The 22691-nt window shown below is 38.2% G+C and overlaps 1 protein-coding gene across 1 annotated transcript; it reads right to left on the bottom strand.

The window, feature by feature from the left end:
- Positions 1 to 946: 946 nt before the first annotated feature.
- On the bottom strand, positions 947 to 22558 carry cct3 (chaperonin containing TCP1, subunit 3 (gamma)). The gene is made up of 14 exons (XM_067448495.1): positions 22441 to 22558; positions 21793 to 21854; positions 21663 to 21713; positions 21494 to 21556; positions 21298 to 21394; positions 19450 to 19567; positions 19126 to 19312; positions 14703 to 14852; positions 14478 to 14610; positions 14300 to 14381; positions 10068 to 10248; positions 9550 to 9795; positions 9295 to 9426; positions 947 to 1364 (listed from the first exon to the last, which is right to left on the bottom strand). Exons 1-14 carry the CDS (start codon positions 22466 to 22468, stop codon positions 1272 to 1274), a joined length of 1623 nt encoding a protein of 540 aa, XP_067304596.1. The 5' UTR covers positions 22469 to 22558; the 3' UTR covers positions 947 to 1271.
- Between the last annotated feature and the right edge of the window lie 133 nt (positions 22559 to 22691).

Genomic DNA, 22691 nt, shown 5'->3' with positions numbered 1-22691 from the left:
CCTATTTTTCTGTCAGATTTGGGCAATGGAGTGGATCCAGAGACAGGAGAGCGAGCTCAGGGGTGACATCCTCATCCATCTCTTGTGTTCACAAATCTGTGGCATGCTGTAGTTAGGTGTAAAACCTGGATATTGCAACCCATGACTGATATTCTTGAATGTATTTTGTCTCTAGGCAAACACTAGACTAGACACTAGACAAGTATCAAATCCTTGTAGTGATAATTACAGATTAGGTCTTAGTACCGTTCAGTGACATGCATACTTAATCATTTTTGCCAGTGAAATATTGTCAAATAACATGCAACCGAAGCAGATTAACAGATCTTCGTAAAATTTCAGTGCATTTCCCTTCTGGAGGATTTGAAATTAAGTGAATCTGAACACGTCCATTGGACTCAGTGTTGTCTTTATCAGGGCACTAAACATCCTTGAATGTTGAAAAACAGCATGTAGTCTGGTGTATTGATATTTGTTGACTAAGTGTCTGCATTAAATATTTAATGCACAAAAAACTGGTAACACTTTATACAATAAGGTTTTATACACTAAGATTTACAGCAACTATTTAGTATTGGTCAATGTTTTTTAATGTTAGCTTTTAATTTTCATTTCTACATATAATACACATGCAAAAATGTTTAGTATATTTATATGAACCTACATTAATATAGTAAACTTTGTTCATTGATAGTTTAGATAACTAATGCACATATTTGAATTGAACTTTATTGTTAAGTGTTGTATTTGTGAAACTTTGATGAATGTAAACACTGTAAATTGTCAATTAAATCTTAAAATAGTGTTTTGTTTGTAAAGGTTTCAGCTTTTTTGAACTTACCCTACAAATTATGTAATGTTAAACTTCCATGATATTATACATATCTTAATTTATATACAATTTGTAGGGGTTTCAGCACAAAGCAAAACATTCAACACAACATGGTTAGATTTTGAAATTTATCACCGGTAGGAAATGCAAAGTAACAATACAGGCAAAGTGAAGCACAGAGATACTAGTACAAATACATCCTAATCCAATCCAGAATTGTTTCTTTTGCAAAAGAAAAAACAAACAAAAGAAACAAATGAGCTGAGAAGAGCTTCTGGGCTAATGACAACACAAGTAACAGCGCAAATGCTTGAGAACATTGTGTTTTGGAGAATGGTGTTCTGCACAGATAAATGCTTGTGTATAATTGCTCTTCATTTGCTGTGTTACTGTCCTTTCTGTACTCTTGTTCCTTCATCCTCAGTATCTCCTGTTCCCTCTACTCCTCCATCGGTGCACCACCCGTCTGGTTATCACCCTTCTTCTTGTGACCGGAAACTATGTCATCTATGCGCAGTAACAGGATGGCTGTCTAAATGGGGGGAGAAAAAAAAAATGTGTTGAGTCTAGGGCTGGGATAAACGATTATTTTTTAAACGATTAATCTAGCGATTATTTTTTCGATGCATTGATTAATCTAACGATTAATTTTTCCTGTCCGATTCGGTTACGATTCGATTCGATTACCGATTATCTCCCCATTAATTGCCTAATAGCAATTTATACATGTTGATTTAATTATCTGAATGAAAAAACGAATTCCTTAACATTGCAATATATGTTTATTGCTCTTAAAATTCCAAAGTAAGACTATACAATGCATTCAATAAAACCTTCAAAACATAAAGTACACACACACACACACAAATAAATAAGTATTAACCTACAACAAAGAAACATATTATACGATTTTTCTATGTATGCAACTCAGCCTACAGGCTATGCCCATCGATTAAATATCAACAAGTTGGTTAATCAAATCTGGGGACACACTGCAAGCGTGAGCGTCTCGGCTGCGTGGCGTGTCGTGTTTTGTTTTGTTTCGGCTCACATGTTAACAGGTTGGAGTTTGCACACTGACTGTGACGCGCGGAAAACGCGTGCATGCTAGAAATAGAAGAGCGCCTATTTTTCACGTGTGTTGGGAGCGTCTCCAGGCAAAATAGAATAGGAAAAGATGTTTATAAATAATTTTGACACGAATACATATTATTAAATTACATTTTCATGTTTGAAAGTCTGTAGGTTTACATAAATGCAGATATAGGCCTAATTGTAATAATAAAAAACGTCAATTAACGATTTTGAAATATTGCAACTGTCAATACAGAACGAAATATTCTGTAGCCTAGTATTTGCCGTCAATACCATAGATATGTGGCTACTCCCGACGTTTTCTTTGCTGTATCAGTAGGCTATTTATGTTTAACATTAGGAATAGGGCTTCCCTCCGCATCAATAGCAGCAGCAGCGCCGCGTCAGACACGCTTCTAGTGTGCAAAGGCAGAGAAAACGCCACACAGCCCCGTGGCTGACCCGCAACAGAAACGCCACGCGCATCCGCGGCATGACAGTGAAAACAGTTACATGTGGAGTGCATTATGGGCGCCAATATTCCGTTTAAAACCGGAATAGTCCTGGGATGAAACTGCTCACTTAGAGGATGGATACCCTCGGTCACATCAGCGCGATTAGACATTGAACATTTTAAATTTAAAACAGCTTATTATGTAGGTAACGTAGCCAATGTGTCCGATGCTTTCACTTGATGCAAACGTTTGTTTTTGTGATTAAAATACATCAAATATTACCAAAACATCTGTCTTCCTGTGTGCAGAAATTTGTTTATGTAGCCGTGACAACAAAACGCGTGCGCGCCTGGAGCAGGCGCTCTTAACACAGACGCGCTGTGATGCTCCGTGCGCAACCGCGCCACCAACCCCATAGACTGTGGCCAACCCGCAAGCCTTGCACTTCTGAAAGTCTGAGGTGCCACTCGTGTTGCTACCATAGATATACATAATAAATAATATACTTAATTACATAATATACTTTATTATGTACATCTATGGTTGCTACTACTCTCCGGCGCCGCCATCTTTATTTTGAATCTGACGAATCGACGCGCATATCATCGATGACGCATATCATCGATGACGTCGACGCGTTGTCCCAGCCCTAGTTGAGTCATAAGAACATTTTCCTCCAGGAGTTTAAATAAAGGTTTCTTTAGGATTGACTCTCACCAACGTTTTTTTTTTTAAGTTGCCTTTTTGATCATTTTCACAGACCGCGGAATATTTTGTTTAGGGCTGCACGATAAATTGGAATAAAATTGCACACAATTTGCCAAAGGCTGCGGTTATCGCAGGCCCAGCTTCTCAGAACAGCACGGCTGTGATCAGTAGTAAACGCTGCTCCGCAAGCCAAAGGGCGCTCTTGTGCAAGGTACTCCAATATGCTACATAAGTACAATAGCACACGTCATTCCCGGAAATCCATGTGGAACTCGCTATGAACATCATCCTATCGGTGAGCTGAATAAACAGATTAAAATGTGTCGATTAAACATGACTAAATGCTTCTCATGGTTGGAAAGATGTTTGCACGTGTTGCTTTTTCAATGCGTGTTGAAATGCATGTTATAAGTAACTGCATGTTATAAGTAACTCAAACTCGCAGTGCTTTCAGATGGAACAGCATTTACTACTAATCAGAGCCATCCTACACAGACAAACTGCGCATAAGATAAATCGCAGCCTTTGCGATTTTGATAATCACAAGCCAAATCGCGATGAGCATGTTTTCATGTAAAATGTGATTTATCATGCAGCCCTAATTTTGTTGTATAAATATCTGAACGCAATATACATCTAAAGAAAAACAGCCTCTGCTTTTAAACAAAAATTTTTTTTCTAGTTTCATGCATTCTTTTATCAACTAGGGCTGTCAAGCGATTAAAATATTTCATCGCGATTAATCATATATTGTCATGAGTTAACTTGCGATTAATTGCAATTTAATTGCAAATCAGTTCTAAATGAACCTTAAATTATTATATGTTTCAAGTTTTAAATACTCTAACATTGGTATAGGCAAATATGCATGCTTTATGCAAATGTACATTTATTATTAGTGAAACCATACTCCGAGCATAAAGAATAGACAAAGGTCACAGATGTTTTTCAAAGAACTTGTTCATGTCTCTTAAGCCTAACGGCTGTTTCACACCGCAAACGTGAACAGCGCGTGAGCAGAGCTTTAGCGTAACTACACCGTGCAGCTGCAGACACGTGAGAGTATTCACACTGGAAGCGTTTGTACAGCGTCACAGCAGCGGCTCCCACAATGCTAGAGCCTATAGCTGAGTATTACACACTAAACTAAAAGAAAGTTTATCATATTTTCTGGCTAGTTTACTTTACTTGTTATAATCATAACCATACTTCCACCCAAACTGAATAATTAAAACAAGTTTAAAGGTAAATCTTCTACAGATATTTTTTATTCTTTGTTTCTTTTCTGACATACTCCAGTTATTAAAACACACTACACGTGCTTCTTGTGTGCATTTTAAGCACTTTTTGTGTGAAATCACGTTTATTATGTCCTTTAAAAGTTTACTTTCAGTTTGATTGAGCATCAGCAGCGCAGCAAAAACAGGCTTGCGGCCGAAACCCCTGCTTCACTGCTGCTCATGCGACGCTCCTGCTCCTGTGAATGCACTCATTGATTAACATGGGCGCCGAAAAAAAATATGCGCTGCTCACGCTTGCGGTGTTAAACGGCCATAAGCTTAAAAATTCTGAATAAGCAGTGATTTTTCTCAAAGAATATAAATAAAGGGAGTTTTTAATGTTGAGATTTGTAGTTTTGAATAGACAAAAAAAATGTTGGAAAGAAATGTTTAAACATGAAACTAAACTTCCAGTAGGTGGCAGCAGATGGCCGTCTTAATGAGGGAGTCATTGAATGAATCGTTTGAATGAACGACTCAAACACTGAATCGGTCAGTAACACACTTTTTGCTGTGAGACGCGTTACGGGTCTGCTGTGAACGATTTTAGCTGCTGAAATCGAACAAAAGCACTCAATATTGTATCTAAAATGTAAGTGACTTTAAATGAATGTAAATGTAAGTGAATGTTAATTAATTGTTTATGAAACGGTCATGAAATCAGTATCATTTTCAGTCGTGATGGTATTCAGGAAACAGCTTAAACGCTCTAGTGTTGTAATTTCTCCTCGAGAGGCTGCACGAGCGTCAACAGCGCGACCTTGTTATCGTCAGTTCATATTATCATCCACCACTATCGATCGCCACTTACACCAAATGAATGCACAATCATGCTTGCATTTTGGTGATTCGCTAGTTATTTTTTTGTTTTAATTAGGCTCTTGTCCGTCGGACAAGTAAAGTTCTTTTTCACTTGTCCCTTCAAAAAATCCACTTGTCCCGGACAAGCGTTAATGTCGAGCCCTGTACTGTAAGTGGTGATGGTGTTAATGATTTACTTGAGCAAAAGTTAGCTTCAGTGCATTGCGCGCAGACTGCAGAGAATGTGCTCAGGAAAAAATGCACTTCTCTCAACCTGAGGTCTAATAAAAGTTAAGCAGAAAATATGGTAGCTTATGTAGGCTATAAGTACACTTGTTTCCGAGGAATGTTATTGTTAACCCCTTTCTTTCCCTATTAATGTTTGCTCCTGCATCCTTTAGGTCTATGGCTGATCTCAATTTCTCTAACTATGGGCCATGGATCAAACAGAAAATGTGCGCTGCATTAATCGTGTGTTAATTAAGTAATTAGTGCCGTTAAAATGAATTTGCGTTAACGCGTTAATTTTGACAGCCTTGTCAACACTTGAATGTGGGTGTTGGGCATTGAGCATTTGTCAGACTAACTCCAGATCAAATTCAGAACGACGATGCCATAGTTTAGGGTGCATAAGTTTTAGAGTCCACCAACACTCCTAAACTTGCACAGTTTTATAGCTCATCCTGGGTCGACGTTAAGTAACATGAGGCAGTTGATTTATATGCTGTTTAATGTTAAAGATTGCATTATTTTACACAAACACAATTCTAAAAAAGTCCTAAAAAAGTTGGGACAGGTAGCAATAAGAGGCTGGAAAAGTTAATATACATATGGAACAGATGGAGGACCAATTGGCAACATGATTGGGTATCAAAATAGCCTCTCAGAGTGGCAGTGTCTCTCAGAAGTCAAGATGGGCAGATGATCACCAATTCCCCCAATACTGTGGTGAAAAATAGTGGAGCAATATCATGAAGGAATTTCTCTGAGAAAAATTTCAAAGAATTTGAAGTTATCATCTACAGTGCATAATATCATCTAAAGATTCAGAGAATCTGGAACAATCTCTGTGCGTAAGGGTCAAGGCCGGAAAACCTTACTGGATGCCAGTGATTTTCGGGCCTTTAGACGGCACTGCATCACATACAGGAAAAAAAAAAAAAAAAAAAAAAAAAAAAAAAAAAATCACAACATGGGCTCAGGAATACTTCCAGAAAACATTGTCGTTGAACAATACACTGTGCCATAAAGTTCACTTAAGGCATAGAGTAGGCTATGACATTTTGACATACTTTTTGTGAGTTTGTCCGTTTAAGCACAGGATTTGAAAGATAACTCAATATTTGTGCGCTTTGGGACGAGTGCACAAAGACAGATCTTCTCATTCGAGTCTCCTGGCTACACGGGGGTGATGACGGTGAAAATGACTGCTCATATTCGGACGTACAGCAGCACTCGCATGCATTTTATAAAGTTTACAAAGAGAGACCCTTTTGCCCACGTTTTTCTTTTATTATCGCTGTTATTGTAGTGTATACCTGAGGAGTCCGCACATGTATCCATCGACAGAAACATACATACAGCATTATTTTCAAGTTACAACCCATATTAACCTGATAACCGTCACGAGGACGAGGACGTGCTGAAGCTCTCTTTGCTTAAATTAGCTCAAAATTACTATCAGGTGTAAGTAATTACCATGACAAACTATACATCATTAAAAAGATCTAATTTTTTTTACCTCTGTTTTATTCTCAAAGTCTTATAGTGACCGTAATGTGTTAATATGTACCAGGAGTTATGAATATGATCTTGGGCGTCGCTACCTTTTGATTGTAATATGCGCGTCATTTGCTCCCATTCATAAAATACTCCTCTGTGGTCGTCATGAAGACACTCGACAAAACAACTTCCCTCAGGGCTTTTACTTCAAATGTGTGCAGATGTGGAGAAATATTGATAGATTCTCACATGTTTGAGTCAAATTTCTATACAGAGAAGTATTATTTATTCAATCTTTATCCAAAATCCGCGTATGTATGATTATGAGCGCAGTATACTGTGATATGCTGTGTTTTCAATTCATTCTGGCAGCCGGAGGGCGCTGGAAAGCTGTACTACTGAAAATTCACTCCCATGTGGAACACATGAAGAACAGACACACCATGTGACATTCAGATACTTAAGTATCTGACGTATCTGACATTTCCAAAACAGCTTCCAGAGATCGTTAGATCGCTATTTTATGCAGATAGACACGTTTTAAGACCATAAACACACAATCGTGGCAATATATGGTTGGTCTGTGTTCTTTATGCCATGTTGGGTGGTTTCATAATAGATGATATTTATAATGCAATGCTATTCCACATAGCTTTTAGCATTGTATATTTTCTGTCAGATTTTTTGACCCGAAGCTATATGAGATCACATAGTTATATAAAACACTCTACATATAAATTATAAAGTGATTTGAAGCAAGTTTTGAATAAAACATGATTTTAATCGTATAAATTGTTGTTTTGCTGGTGTGCTAAGCTAACATGCTAGCTTGCCCTAGATGCACCTGCCACTGAGTAAATACTTTATTTTTATGAACATTTTCTAAATGTAAAACTACTGAAATGCTTATTTGGACGAAATGCATTCAATAGAGTCTCAGTGAGGGTAAAGTGAGAGGTTTGATTTAGAAATGAGGTTTGAATAGAACAGTTTGAATAGAGAATCGTTAGTAATTATAATGCAGACAAAAGAATAATAATTGGAGCCATAACCAGTCCGCAGAAGTGTGAATGTGTGCCGGGGAGACAAACTGAATGGGGCAGTTTGCACCTCTAAACAATAGAGGCAATATAGCGAATGAAAGCTGAGAAGATGTGGCAATAAACATCAGTTGATATTTCAGCGATATCTCGAAACAAAATCACATGAAACGATCTTGTAAAACGTTTAATAAAATTCAGAGTTTTAGACTGATCATCTTCAGATCTGAAATATAACATGGTCAGACTTGTGGCTTTAGCTGTAGTGCATTTCTAGATTTCTCCAAGGCCCACTTCAATTTTATTTTCATAAAGACATTTCATACAAATACATTTCTAATAACTTTACAAAACTTTGAAGCTTATTATAGCTTTTTTTGATTATAAAAAATATTACCATTTTGACTTAACAGTAAACTGCTAGATGTCTGCTTTCAAATGAGACCATAATTATGCTTTTAGTGCAAAGGATTCACAAACTGTATTTGTTTTAGTCTGAGTATACATTTCTTAGGATTTTTTGCGTCATCAGACACGAGATGAACCGAAGTGTAAGTGCGTCCCCGCAACTTTTGCTCGGGATCCCGGTTGGGAAACACTGGTCTGTATTGATTGACACCGCGCTGGTTTGTTTAGAATTATATGAGCGCCGTGACCGCGCGGTGCCGCGTGATGAAGGCGTGTCGCAACTCTGTTATTCAACTGCTCTGGTTTTAAAAGCTACGTCACACTGAATGCACCAAAATGCAATAAACCTTGTTTTACGGTCGAATGCAACGCGTGTGTGTGTGAGTGAGTAAGAGATGCGCAAAAGGGCGGAGAGAGAACTTAAGGAAATGCAGCTAAACGAATATGCGTGCGTCTTTTAAATAGCGTAAAAATGAATGAATGACGAATGTGGCGGCCGTTATTGATTATGTGGCAGTCCGCCACAAATTAGTCTATGTGTGGGAAACACTGTTTGGCCTCTGTTTAAAGTATTCCCATACTTTTGATATTCGCGGTCTAGGTTTTTGTGATAGAACCAGGAGCAGAAGCCAACATTACGCGAGATGAACGTCTGACACGACGCGTCGACGCATTTCACGAACGTCGACGTATTTCCGTCGATGCAGCACTACATTATATGATTGCCATTTCTGAAGAGTCATTTACCTTTAAACATACATTCATATAATAATGAAATAGCATGTTTTTACTTTATTTTAATTAAATGTGAGTGCTGCAAGATACATCACGTCCTCTTGAAGTAATAATTAAGAATTTCTTATAACTTATGATATTTAAGCTTCCATGGCCTTAAATTGGATAAAACAGAATTCAAGACTCAAGAACCTGAGGGGACCTTGTTAAAGCAGTGTTGCCTCAGTTTATGTGTTTACCTCTACTGCAGTTTTGTAGGTCTGGGCTTTAACTGCCAGTGGTTCGCAGATCCCCAGCTGCTCCATATCAGCAAGAGTACCGGTCTCTCCATTGACACCCCATGAGGTGTTACCCTCCTGAGTGTGCTTGGCCTGAAAAAGAGGCAGAAACATCAGAAACATTTTAAAGGCAATTGAGACAGTTTCTTAGGAGAGGCAGCAATGTGCTGGCAGAAAAATGCAAAACCTAAATGTGAGCTTTTTGAATCAACGTACCCTAAGGGAAGTGAGCACCCGTATTGCTGATGCTCCACAGTTCTGGATGAGTGTGCGTGGGATGACCTCCAGTGCATGAGCCACAGCGCGGTATGGCCACTGCTCCACACCAGTCAGTGCTCGTGAACGCTCCATCAGCCGATGGGACACATCCATCTCCACTGCTCCACCCCCTGGCAACAGATGCGGGTCCAACAGTACATTACGACAGACCTGCATGGCATCCTGTAGGTTTCGCTCCACTTCCTGAGAAAGATCATCAGTCAAACAGTGACAAGTCAATTAACCTGCGCAAAATCTCTTGATACCAGAGAACTCTGGCTAAGCAGATCAAATATTCAACAAATGGCCTGTTTAAATATCTAAGCACCTCTTCCTAAGGGCTGCTCTGACTATCGAGGCCTTAGTGAGACTCTTTATAATGATTAAAACACATTCTCGTTAATCTTCCTTAGAGTGTTGCACTGTCATGAATTTTTAACAATGGCCCCAGACCCCAGACTCTTTGTTATCCTCACCGCTAAGATCTCCTTGCTGGCTCCCCTGAGCAGAATGGTGCAGGCTTTTGGGTCTTTACACTCTGTCACAAAGGTGAAATACTCATCGCCAATCTTTTTTACTTCAAACAGGCCAGCTCCCGTACCCACATCCTCTTCACGGAGCTCATCCGTTCTGCTGGCAATACGTGCCCCACATGCTCTGAGAGACAAGTAGAAGTAGATATACTTTATGACCAATACATTTACATTACATTAAAACCCTGAAACAGTAATGAGAAACTGAAGCAGAAGTTTAGTCATTTTGATTCAGAACCATCAGCTGTAACCATTAAAATAGTTTTGGGTACTTAAAGCTAAATAAGTTAAATAAAATGAAAACTAAGCAGATGAAAAACTTGAAAATTAGAAAATGTACATGTTCTGTGTTATTGTTAAGCCCCAGTGGCCCACAAAAGGCACAAAAACATTATAAAGCATCATCAACCATTCAGGCACTACATTATAAGTGTTCTAAAACCATTCCATAGTTTAATGTGAGTACAGATGAATATTTAAGTGAAATATTAATAATATTTAATATTTCAAGTTCACATCAATGCATGCTTGCCTTCGCTGCGGCTTAGTCACTCTCCATCCAGCTTTAAACGGTGTGCCACGTTCAATTACTACAGTCAACACGATGAAAATCTCTCCATGATGATTTATTGTTCCTGTTATTTTGCTTGATCTGATAATACCGGTCTATGAATTCTCCAAAAAATCTTGCTTGTGTTTATTGCTCAAATCGTGTTACTTTCTCCCGGGTGCCAGTTAGATCTCAACACTGGACTAGAGCTTGTATTGTTCTTCACACACAGTAACTAAAATGTTAAAAGAAACGTCTCAATAAAATATTGCATAGATACACTACGCGTCGATATATCTTCCTAGGGCTGGGCGATAAATCGATTTTATGGATTAATTCGAGTTTTTAGTTTACGACGATTTTTGTGAATGAAAATCGGTTTTCTCTTTAAAATCCGCCGACGCTCCCCTCTGGGCTCCCGTAATGGCTCAGCACTCCCCGCGCGCGTTTGCCACAGAGGTACACAAACAACAAAGATAGCGTCTAACAACATACAGTGTCATTCGTAATTGGTTCAGTTTTTCACAGAAGAATAAACAATACCCCGCTGCAAAGTGTGTTTGAAGTCTGAACGGAACCGCGCTAGGCGCTATACTCAATTAAAGCTGCGCTGACACGAACGCAGCGCGAGCTCACACACGGGCCAATCTCGTGACAGACGCGATGCACAGCGCTGGTGATCCAGTGAGAAACCGTTTAAATCAACACACCATCGCTACTGTGATCTAGTGGAAGCGGTCGGCGGACAATTCTGTTATAAACCACAGATATCAGATCAAACAGAGCTGAGCGAAGGTCAGGGGTTTCAGTCACAAATCACCAACATTCACCATGATTTACTGTAGTAAAACCACATGGATTTAATGTTGTTGTTGTCATTATCTCAGGATTCGTACAACCTTTTGAGATTAAAATTCAAGCACTTTCCAATGGTTTTCAAGAGCTCCACACTTATTTCCAGCACTTCAAAGCTCTAAATATCCGATTGTAATATTTTGAATGTGATGGTTTGTAAAACTAAAAGTTTAAAGGGGGTCTTGTGAAAGAAATAGTGGAATGTTTTTTTTGTTGTTGTTTTTTTTTTTAAATGTGTAATCCATTTTGTAGCATTTTTATTTTAAAAAAGATATAAAATGCCCACCACTATAACCAGCAGTAGAGCACTTATTGATTTATTAGCGATTTCCACTCCCTAATGTATGGAGAAAAGTACGAAGTCACAGGAAAAACAAAACTTTTCTTCAAATTGTGACTAAATTACAGTAAAGTAAAGAGCTCCTTTAATAATCACTGAAGCTGTCGATCAGTTGAGTGTGAGACTATTGAAAAACAATGCTAATCAATATTTAATAAGAGCATAACATTTAAATTTTCCCTATACTTTTTTTGCACATTTCTGTTGTTAATAAAAGTTAATTTTATCTGCATATCAATTCATAAACCTTTGATATGTATACTGTATAATACAAAAGATATGGTGCCCATTTATACTGTGGAATAGTCAGGGGTTATTCACATGCGGAAAGTTTTGCACCCCAGGTAGGCACTTCTACCAAGCTGCAAATATTTAATTTTACCTAAACAAAAAGTTAAAACTTGTTTTGAACAATTTCTTTGTCATCTGCAGATTGATTTTAAGAGGGGGAAAAAATAGTTTTAAATCGTAAATCGAATTTTTGGTGAAAAAATCTGGGATTTTTTTGGGGGGCCATATCGCCCAGTCCTATATCTTCCCTTTGTCTTTTGAACTTCTCAGGAGTGCAGCGCACTGTATTGCTTCAAGCGGATCATCCTGCACACAGGATGCGCATACACGCTTATTAATTCTACTCTGTTGCTTCAAGCGCATCATCCTGCGCATGGGATGTGCATACGCTTTGAGCTGCACTGTATTATAATACTTTTGCGCCATGAAAGATTATTAATAGCCTATCTATAATATGTTGCTGACTCATTAAAAAGATGTGCTATACATTTTAAATACATGTAATTTCTTAGATTATCGGCCCCATTTCTATAAATATATTTACTTGTTTTTCATTAATGTTTTGTCTAACATTTTACCAGATTTAGAGTTACACTTACTCACTTTTATGGTTCAGTTTATTTTTTCCCTTCTAAGTGTTTAGATTTTATTCAATTATTGTTCACTCGTGATTTCGTAAATTTTGCTGCGTAATTATTCACAAATCTAATTTATTCACCATCTGGTGTATAGTAGTATTTTTGTCATAGATTGTGATTGATTTTATAATATATATATATGGGCTGTCCTCGACTAAGGATTTATACAATCGAATCAGAATTGTCAAATCTCTAATAGTCGATCGACTGATAGTCGAATCATCTGTGTGTGTGAATGGGTTGGGAGGGGCACGACACTGTCAGCAGAAGGGTAAAACTATTTTTATTTTCCTTTACACACTGCACACAGCAACAACTTTTAATAAAGCGACCAAAACTGCCTGCCAACTGACAGACGAACTGACAATGGCTTTCTAATTTAGGTTTAAATAGCCTAAAAGGTAATGTTGTGGATAGGCCTAAACATTAATAAACCGTTTTCTCATAAAATGTTAAAGCCGCGATCGAAATACAGAACATCACACAAATATATAAAAGAACATTTTGATAAATAAACTTAAAAATATACCTGCCTAGAGAGGAAAAGAACTTTTTGAGTGCATTTACATGCACGTTCTGAAGCCGATTGTGCCTAAAGCGGGTGAAGACGTACGCGAAGCTCAGCCCCCCGCACGCCTCAGGATCTCACTCACACCGGCACCTGACGCGCATATTATATACACGCGAGCTCAATTTTGAATTGACTGACAGATGAGCTGCAGGAAAGCACTCAGAATTTTAAACAACTTCCCGAGTGGCCGTGGACAGGCGCTGAATGCTGCCGCCGGTGTGTGTACACTCATTGAACGTGTTCTAATTTTAAAGGCGCGGTGCGAAACTCAGTTTCAGCTCGTTTCATAACACCTGTGAAGATTCGACCGTGAGATCGGTGGTCGAATCAGGCTCCGCATATCGATGCATCGAATCTTCGACTATTCGGGGTCACCCCTAATCTAATATATATATATATATATATATATATATATATATATATATATATATATATATATAAAAATGTATTTGTTGTTTTTCTTTATAATTAAATTGTCAGTATTTAGTTGATTGTGTTTAACTCACAAGAGTGATTATCAGTTCAACACACTGAGGTTTAGAAATTCTACATATAATTTTTAAACAAAACTGCATTATCGGATTGGAATCGACCGATAATCAGAATTTAAAATATCGGATCAGATCTGAAAAATTTTTATCGGTGCATCCCTAATAACGACTAAAATAAGAAATTTATTCAGAACCATTCACTGCTGATTTGCAAACCAACTTGACAAATTAATTTAAAAGAAGAAAATAATTCTTATAATTCTGAACATTTTTACATTTAAATTTCCTAATATTTCCAGGTATTCCCATGACCATGGGGACCTTAGAACAAAGAAAACTTCTACTGTTCCCTTTGTGCATGTAAGCCTGGCAAAATGCAAAAACCATTTCAATAAATTACAGAAAAGTGAAAATATTGACAAAAGCAGATTTTCTGCACCTTGCAATGCGGTTGTTGTCCGTCTTTCTGACACGACGGATGGCAGTGATGTTTGCTTTCATCAGATAGTGCTGAGCCAGATCTAGAGAAATGACAAGAGAAATTAATACATCCTGCGTTTGATCTGAAATGACCACCATTCCTCCATAAACATGACTGCACGAGTGCCCATATCTACCAGAGATGCCCTTCTCAGTGAAGATCAGGTCAGGTTTGAGACGAATGATGTCTTCACAGATCTGCTGAATGTACTCTTCCTCCATCTGCAGGATGCGAGAAAAGTCTTCCTCACGAGTGATCTCAATATCAGTCTGAAGGGGGGAAAGAAAGGGTCAAAGGTCAGGGTTTTGCTAATTCTGTAAACAAAATATTCATAGGGGTAAGGATTTAGACAAAACCTCACCTGACTCTCACCCTTCTTGTACTCCAGAGAGCAGTCCAGCAGAACAATTCTGGGGTTCTTAATCATTCTTCGCATACGGGGATGAGTTACATCCTTGTTTACCATTACCCCCTTCAGCACACAAGAGTCCTCGATGAAGCCACCAGGCACCTACACACACAGTGCAACACGTTAGTGTACTGCATAACAATAACAAACAAAAGTCAACGTTTGTAAATTGCCATTTCTAAACCAATCAAAAAGGGCCTTCATTTTATCCACTGGGAATTGAATCAATTATCAGTCTTGAATTTTATTTTGGCTAGATCTGACTATTGGTTAATATCATTGAACTTGTGCAACTTAAGTGACTAAATAAAAGAGTTGATCAGATAAAGAGCAAGTTATTACACTTTGATTAAAGATGAATTTTCTAGAGGAATTTTAATGACATATTTTACACTAAATCTGGTTACGGTGTTTATCTGACTATAGCAACAGGTTTTATTTTACCATGCAAAAATCATCGACTACAACCATCAGTTGCTAATATTCAGTTGGTTCTTTCATTTTTGCACATTTATAATTTCTTTGTAAGAAATTAGGGGTGTGAATTGTCACTGGTCTCATGATTATAATAGTTTACGATTATCACATCAACAATTGATATCACAATTCATTGCATCCTCATTTTCACTCTTACTGCACATGGTCACATTTTCGTCAATGAATACAAGCAGTCAAATATATGAACTGCCTTTTTTATTTTATCTGCTTCAAGAAATTTGACTTCCCAAATACAGCAAACACAACTTAAGGCTGAACACAGCAGACGACAGGAGCATTTAACTAATAAAAACTAGACTAGTAAATAGGCTACTAAAAGCACATGAAACTGTAAAGTAGTGAACTTAAAGAGGTCATATAATGGTACATGCACTTTTAAAAGCTGATTGTATGGAAATGTTATTATGTTTTCCCATCTCAAATCGAGCCGTTTGACCGTGTGACGTCACACAGTCGGACGCCCCTCGTTAACGCACGTTTAAAATAAAATACGCACGGTAAAACACGTTAAAGGGTTACGTTAGCGATTAGCATAAGGCTTTGTATCAGTAGAAACCCTGGAGTATATTCAAATGATTGTGCTTTCCCCTCTCATATCCCCCTGAGACAAGAGATTTATGCATATTAATTCTGGAAAAATTCCTCCTATGATGCAAATTGACGATATTTGCATTATAGGAGGAACGTTTGGCCAAAGGCTAAAGACTACAGCCAGCAGAGGGAGCCATTTACACATGTTTTGAACTCGCACATGGGGGATGGGAGATCACACTCAGAGCTCAGCTCACACCTACAGGCACTCATTTAAACGGAGCTATGGTGAGCAATGCAAGTCTTTTAACTTCTCTAATTAATTTCTATGAAAGTTAAGCTTGCAAAGGCATGAACAAACACGCCAGACTGAACTCGCGTTGTGAATGTAAGCCGCGAGTGTAGTTGCGATTACCTCAGCTCTCATCAGGAGAGCTCATTCAGCTTATTTATCTGACTCCTGCAGTTAGTGCTCAGTGCTGTGATACTCGTGCTGTGACTCACTCATTATATTGAACACGTTCAGTTTTTAATTGTAGTGTCTTCTCCAACTCAGTCACAGTAATCCATTAGGTGGTTTTGGGAATGGCCTCACAGGGCAGCAAAGCATTCTGGGAATTGTAGTATGCATCCCCATGAGACAAATACATTTTCTGTCTTTTCTCAGTCTAGAAAGCACCGAATTCAAAAATAATTTCACATTTCTACCACATTGATGACCCAGTTTAAATACAGATTCATCTTCCCAGTAGGGATGTAACGACATTGACGATATCGCGCTATCGAGGTGGTAAACGTGTCTCGATATCGTCGTGGTTGGGTTACAATATTAAAAGGACAGGTGTCCGTCAAAAAGCAAGAGGAATAAACACAGTCCCGCAGAACAAATCATTGTTAACTACATAGACCATGATCGTTAGCGACCCGGATCTATATTTAACATGGATAGATCTCTACCTGTCATGATAATATATAAAACTCCTGATGTTAGTTACACTTAAAGAAGAACAAAATCGATATTTTGATCACTGACAGCTTCTTGACCATTCATCATCAAGAGACAGTGACACTAATATTTGATTGTGTTTAGTAACCTTAAGCTCTCTGCTGTAAATCACTGAGCCATTTCAAGTTTTGCAGATTATAATTGTTTCGTTTTCTGTCAGAGGTAACTATGAGTGAAACGTCACTTCATCATTGCGTGTCAGATATTGCCACCTTGTGGAATAAAGGTGAATTGCACCCTATTTCCTTACTATAGATTAATTTATCAGTGTGCAAAAAAAAAACACTGATTTAAAAAAAAAAAAAAAAATTATATATATAATTATATATTTTTTTTTTTACATATATATGTACAAGCCTACACACCTCGGGACGTTAGCGACCCTATACAATTTTGACAAATACTAGTGAAAAAACAAGCATTCAATTATAATTCTATTATTGTTTTCTTGTTATATTGTTTAAAATGGATTGATTGAGGAATACTAAGAATGTTGATGTCGAACTTTAAAAAATGAATGAGGAGCAGGGTAGTGAATGACGCGACCCAAGGTATGCATTTAAGGGTTAAAAGCACTGTGATCAGCGTTTTATGTTGTCATGGATCCATGAATACAACAATAAATTTCCTGTTGACTGGCAAAAGCAGAATAAATGTCTATTTTTTCGCCATTATCATCACAAACACTGTCGTGAGCTATTTAACATTACCGTGAGCTTTTCCACAATATCGCAATAAATATCGTACCGTGAGGTCCATATCGAAATTGTACCGTACCGTGAGATTTTGATATCGTTACATCCCTACTTCCCAGCGCTGAAGTAGGCCTTTAATTTCAACACAACTATATGACAGCCTGGCCAAAAAAATTATGTCCACACAATTTGCCATGTTTAATTGCATAATCACCATTTTTGATTTTTAAAACTAAGTTTAAAGGTGTAGGTCACCTTGTGGCAAACAAGCACTTTTTTATTTTAAAAAAGACATTGACACTATAACCAGTAGGTGGTGGTAAAGGCACACTTATCTTAGGGATTTCCAACATATGGAAAAAAGTAGTAAGTCACAAACTTTTCTTCAAATTGTGACTAGGGCTGCCCCAAATAGTGGACTTAACGTTAGTCGATATGAAGAGGGCTTGGTCAAATACAATTTTCATTAGGTGGTTAGTCGCCAAAAAAAAATGCAATCAGGGGCTGCGCAGTCACGCCTGTTTCACACATAGGCTACTACGTCTGCAGTGCGTATTTTTTTTCGTACCCATGTTAACGGATTACAGGATGCGGTCCTGCAGCAGTGCAACGATCGTTTTCGTACCGAGTCTATTTTTTGATTTTGAGTTGGATGTGAATTGTGCTAAAAAATAAATATATAAAAACATTTTAAAAAACGCACCTCTTTTGATAGACGTTTTGCACATGCAGCTGACATAAACCATACTTTCAAATAAACTGAAAAATATCCTTATGAAGTGTTTGTGTTGACAAATCTTTTGGGTTGTTTTAACAGTCTGGTTTCAAATATAACACGTCCGCTTTGTCCGATTCGCGAACTAATGACTAATTTGAACAGATTAATTTTAATGAACTGATCTGTCCAACACTGAACTCACAAATCGGTGTGTAATCATTTACTCACAACACCTCTGAAATGAGAATGCAAGTGTGCTTACCCCATTAAACAAGAGGGGTTAGTAAGAATTAGTTTTAATAATCCGCAGTATTCTCATGTATTTATTTTGAGTATTTATATTGATAATGTGTAGTAAATTGCCACAAAAATGTTTTTGTTTAGACTGGAATTAGGTGAAACCAGAGCAACGCAAGTTGGTGATAGCCAATAATTTTAAGAAATTGTATATGGTAGAGAATTAGACTATTAGTTATTACATTTTTAATGCTACTTTTTAATGATTGTTGCAGAAATAATTAATCGGTAAACAATGCAAACTGTGTAAAACGAGGAGCTAAAGAAAAAAACATCAAGACATCATACATAATGAGATATCAAAATTAGATGAGAAATTGAGAGAAAAAAAAATTCTAAATTCAAGCTCAGTGCTTTACTGTTAAATTTCCAATAAACAAACACGTAATATTAGTACCTACAACTCCACTAACAAAAAAGTAATTTCATGATTAAATTAACTTCATGATAACTTCTTGCTGGAGCCACTGCTCTCACATTAGTCTGTAGCCCTGAGAAAGGGTGAAGATGTCACAGGTCCCACATAACATTTGGCCACTTTTGTATATTGTATATCTTAATTTCATTTTGACTTTAAAATAGATGTAAACCCAACAGGACAAATGGAAAAACCTTTCAGCTGTGTCCTACCTTCTCAACTTTGGCATACTTCTTAATGTCGATCTCCTTGCGTCCGTTTTCCTCCAGTTCTACAGTACGGACAGCATCCAGAGCGATGTTACAAGCCAAGGTGGACCAGCGGCTGAGTGCTTTGGTATTGATGGCGGAGTTTATTATCTTCAACATCATGTCACGATTATTTACATCTACTGGGGTGCTGTAAGAGAGGAGGTAGTAGAGAAACTATCAGACTCCAAAGGACTGGAACATCTCATCCCACCACAGCCAATCATCCATCTTACCAATTCAACTGTCTGTGTGTGTGTGTGTGTGTGTGTGTGCGTGTGTGTGTACCTGATTTCTTTGAGTATGTTCAACATGTCATCCAGAGCCTGTCTGTATGCACTGATCACCACAGTAGGATGCATCTGCTGTTCCAGAAACTGCTCAGCCACAGAGAGCATCTCACCCGCTGTAACCAGAATGTTGCGTCAGGATTTAAGGATGTCAAATGCTATTAAAAATGTATTTATGTTATCTACATTATTTATGTAATCATTTTATGATATTCAATAATACAGGTCCAAAATTAGCATATTGTGATAAAGTTCATTATTTTCGATAATGTAATGATAAAAATTAAACTTTCATGTTTTAGATTCATTGCACACCAACTGAAATATTTCAGGTCTTTTATTGTTTTAATACTGATGATTTTGGCGTACAGCTCATGAAAACCCCAAATTCCATCTAAAAAAAATAGCATATTTCATCCTACCAATAAAAGAAAAGTGTTTTAATACAAAAAAAAAGTCAACCTTCAAATAATTATGTTCAGTTATGCACTCAATACTTGGTGGAGAATCCTTTTGCAGAAATGACTGCTTCAATGCGGCGTGGCATGGAGGCAATCAGCCTGTGGCACTGCTGAGGTGTTATGGAGGCCCAGGAGATCTGGAGACCTCAATATTTCACAATATCCCACAGATTCTCTATGTGGCTCGTGTCAGGAGAGTTGGCAGACCAATTGAGCACAGTAATACCATGGTCAGTAAACCATTTACCAGTGGTTTTGGCACTGTGAGCAGGTGCCAGGTCGTGCCGAAAAACCAAATCTTCATCTCCATAAAGCTTTTCAGCAGATGGAAGCATGAAGTGCTCAAAAATATCCTGATAGCTGCATTGAACTGCATTAGCTGCATTGATAAAACACAGTGGACCAACACCAGCAGCTGACATGGCACCCCAGACCGTCACTGACTGTGGGTACTTGACACTGGACTTCAGGCATTTTGGCATTTCCTTCTCCCCAGTCTTCCTCCAGACTCTGGCACCTTGATTTCCAAATGACATGCAAAATTTGCTTTCAGCTGAAAAAAGTACTTTGGACCACAGTGCTGCTTCTCTGTAGCCCAAAATGGCTTGACCTGGGGAATGCGGCACCTGTAGCCCATTTCCAGCACACGCCTGTGCACGGTGGCTCTGGATGTTTCTACTCCAGACTCAGTCCACTGCTTCCGCAGGTCACCCAAGGTCTGGAATCGGTCCTTCTCCACAATCTTCCTCAGGGTCCGGTCACCTCTTCTCATTGTGCAGAATTTTTGCCACACTTTTTCCTTCCCACAGACTTCACACTGAGGTGCCTTTATACAGCACTCTGGGAACAGCCTATTCGTTCAGAAATTTCTTTCTGTGTCTTACCCTCTCGCTTGAGGGTGTCAATGACGGCCTTCTGGACAGCAGTCTTACCCATGATTGCGGTTTTGAGTAATGAACCAGGCTGGGAGTTTTTAAAAGCCTCAGGAATCTTTTGCAGGTGTTAGGAGTTAATTAGTTGATTCAGATGATTAGGTTAATAGCTCGTTTAGAGAACCTTTTCATGATATGCTAATTTTTGAGACAGTTTTGGTTTTTCATGAGCTGTATGCCCAAAACATCAGTATTAAAACAATAAAAGAACTGAAATATTTTAGGTGGTGGGCAATGAATCTAAAATATGAGTTTAATTTTTATCATTACATTTTGGAAAATAATGAACTTTATCACAATTTGCTAATTTTTGATGTCACTAAATTTTTAATTAAATTAAAAGTAATTACTCAAGTAAACATTTAATCACAGGGATAACCTAATACTTTCTGTTCTCTTATATGGTTATACAGACTGTACTGACAACACAATAAGAACACAGATGACTCTCACCCAGAATAATTACAGAGGTGGTCCCATCTCCGACCTCCTCGTCTTGTGTGCGGCTAATCTCAATCATGGACTTGGCAGCAGGATGCTGGACCTGGATCTGAATGCCAGAGAAAGAACATTAAGTTAATATTTAATAAACATAAAACATACATCTTCGTTGACAAATTATAGTTAATAGAGTTAATGGAGTGATCACCTCTCTCAGAATGGCATTACCATCATTGGTCATGACAATACCACCCATGGGATCCAGAAGCATCTGCAACCAGAACAAAAAGTTTCCTCTAACATAAAGCATTATCACGTCACACTCACAACAGACAATGCATCAAAATTTCAACGTGAACTGAACATCAAAAACACACCTTCATCATAGCCCTTGGTCCCAGACATGTCCTGATGACATCTGCTATGGTCTGAAAAGGGAAGATGAAGCAGCATGTTAGCGTTTTTTCAAATTGGGCATATCAGCCAATAAATAAATACAAGACCCACTTTGGCCGCAGTGATGTTTCCAATCTGGACCTTCCGTCCAGATTCCCTCTTGGTGTTCTGACCTGTTATAACCAGAAATAGAGCCAACGTGCATTAAATCAGCATTTTAATATTTTACCCAATAACATATAAATAAAACACACTGCTTTAGAATCGAACACAAAAACAATATTTGACCCATGCTAACTGAGAAAAAAAAGATCTCACAAATGCTACCGGTCTATTCCTAAATATGAACAGGGTGCAGCTCTGGTCAGCACACCATCTGCGCCGTTAGCCTGCTGCTAACTTATTGGTTACTTTAAAACGTTCGTTAGACAAAACCTTTTGCCCGGTAAAGTTAGCAAATAGCTGCGATTTGAGCAGCGTTCGTTTCATTATTGACTATGTAACTTGTGGTGCAATGTCTTGAATAATATTACAATTAACAAGCAACGTTAGCTACAGGGCTAACACAATGACTAATCTGAACACTGTCATGAGCTTGTCAGACACGCGAGGCCCCCGTGCCACACTAGTTAGCTTAGCATTGTAGCACCGCTGCATGAATAAAATTCGTATTCAAACCGCTAGAGTCCAGAAACGGGTCATACGAAAGCTGCAATTGCATATTTACAGAGAAATAATGGAGAGAAAAGGAGCACTCACTAAGCACGAGAACCGGTCGGCCCATCATGTTTGCGGCGTGGTTTAGATCACCGGTACCAGACAACACGCACAACGGTAAGAGGAGAGGATGCACGAGGCGTGGCAGGGGATTCAGCCACAAAATGAACCAATAAGAAAACGAGACGCCTTTGACAAACACCTATTTCCACCAATCAAAGAGAACTAACCAATGCTTGTAGGCGGGTCTAAACTATAGCAGAACAGAAAAGTTCTCGAAAGAATCCTGAGAG

The sequence above is a fragment of the Pseudorasbora parva genome, chromosome 7 (assembly GCF_024679245.1).
Source record: "Pseudorasbora parva isolate DD20220531a chromosome 7, ASM2467924v1, whole genome shotgun sequence".
NCBI classification, from domain to species: Eukaryota; Metazoa; Chordata; class Actinopteri; order Cypriniformes; family Gobionidae; genus Pseudorasbora; species Pseudorasbora parva.
This window is presented reverse-complemented; position numbering and strand designations above follow the sequence as displayed.

Coding starts and splice junctions, on each gene's coding strand:
- cct3 (XM_067448495.1), bottom strand. CDS start 22,468: ATGATGGGCCGACCGGTTCTCGTGCTTA. Junction 10,249..14,299: donor GACAACAACCGCATTGCAAG/GTGCAGAAAATC, acceptor CTTGTCTCTCAG/AGCATGTGGGGCACGTATTG. Junction 9,796..10,067: donor CCAGCAAGGAGATCTTAGCG/GTGAGGATAACA, acceptor GATCTTTCTCAG/GAAGTGGAGCGAAACCTACA.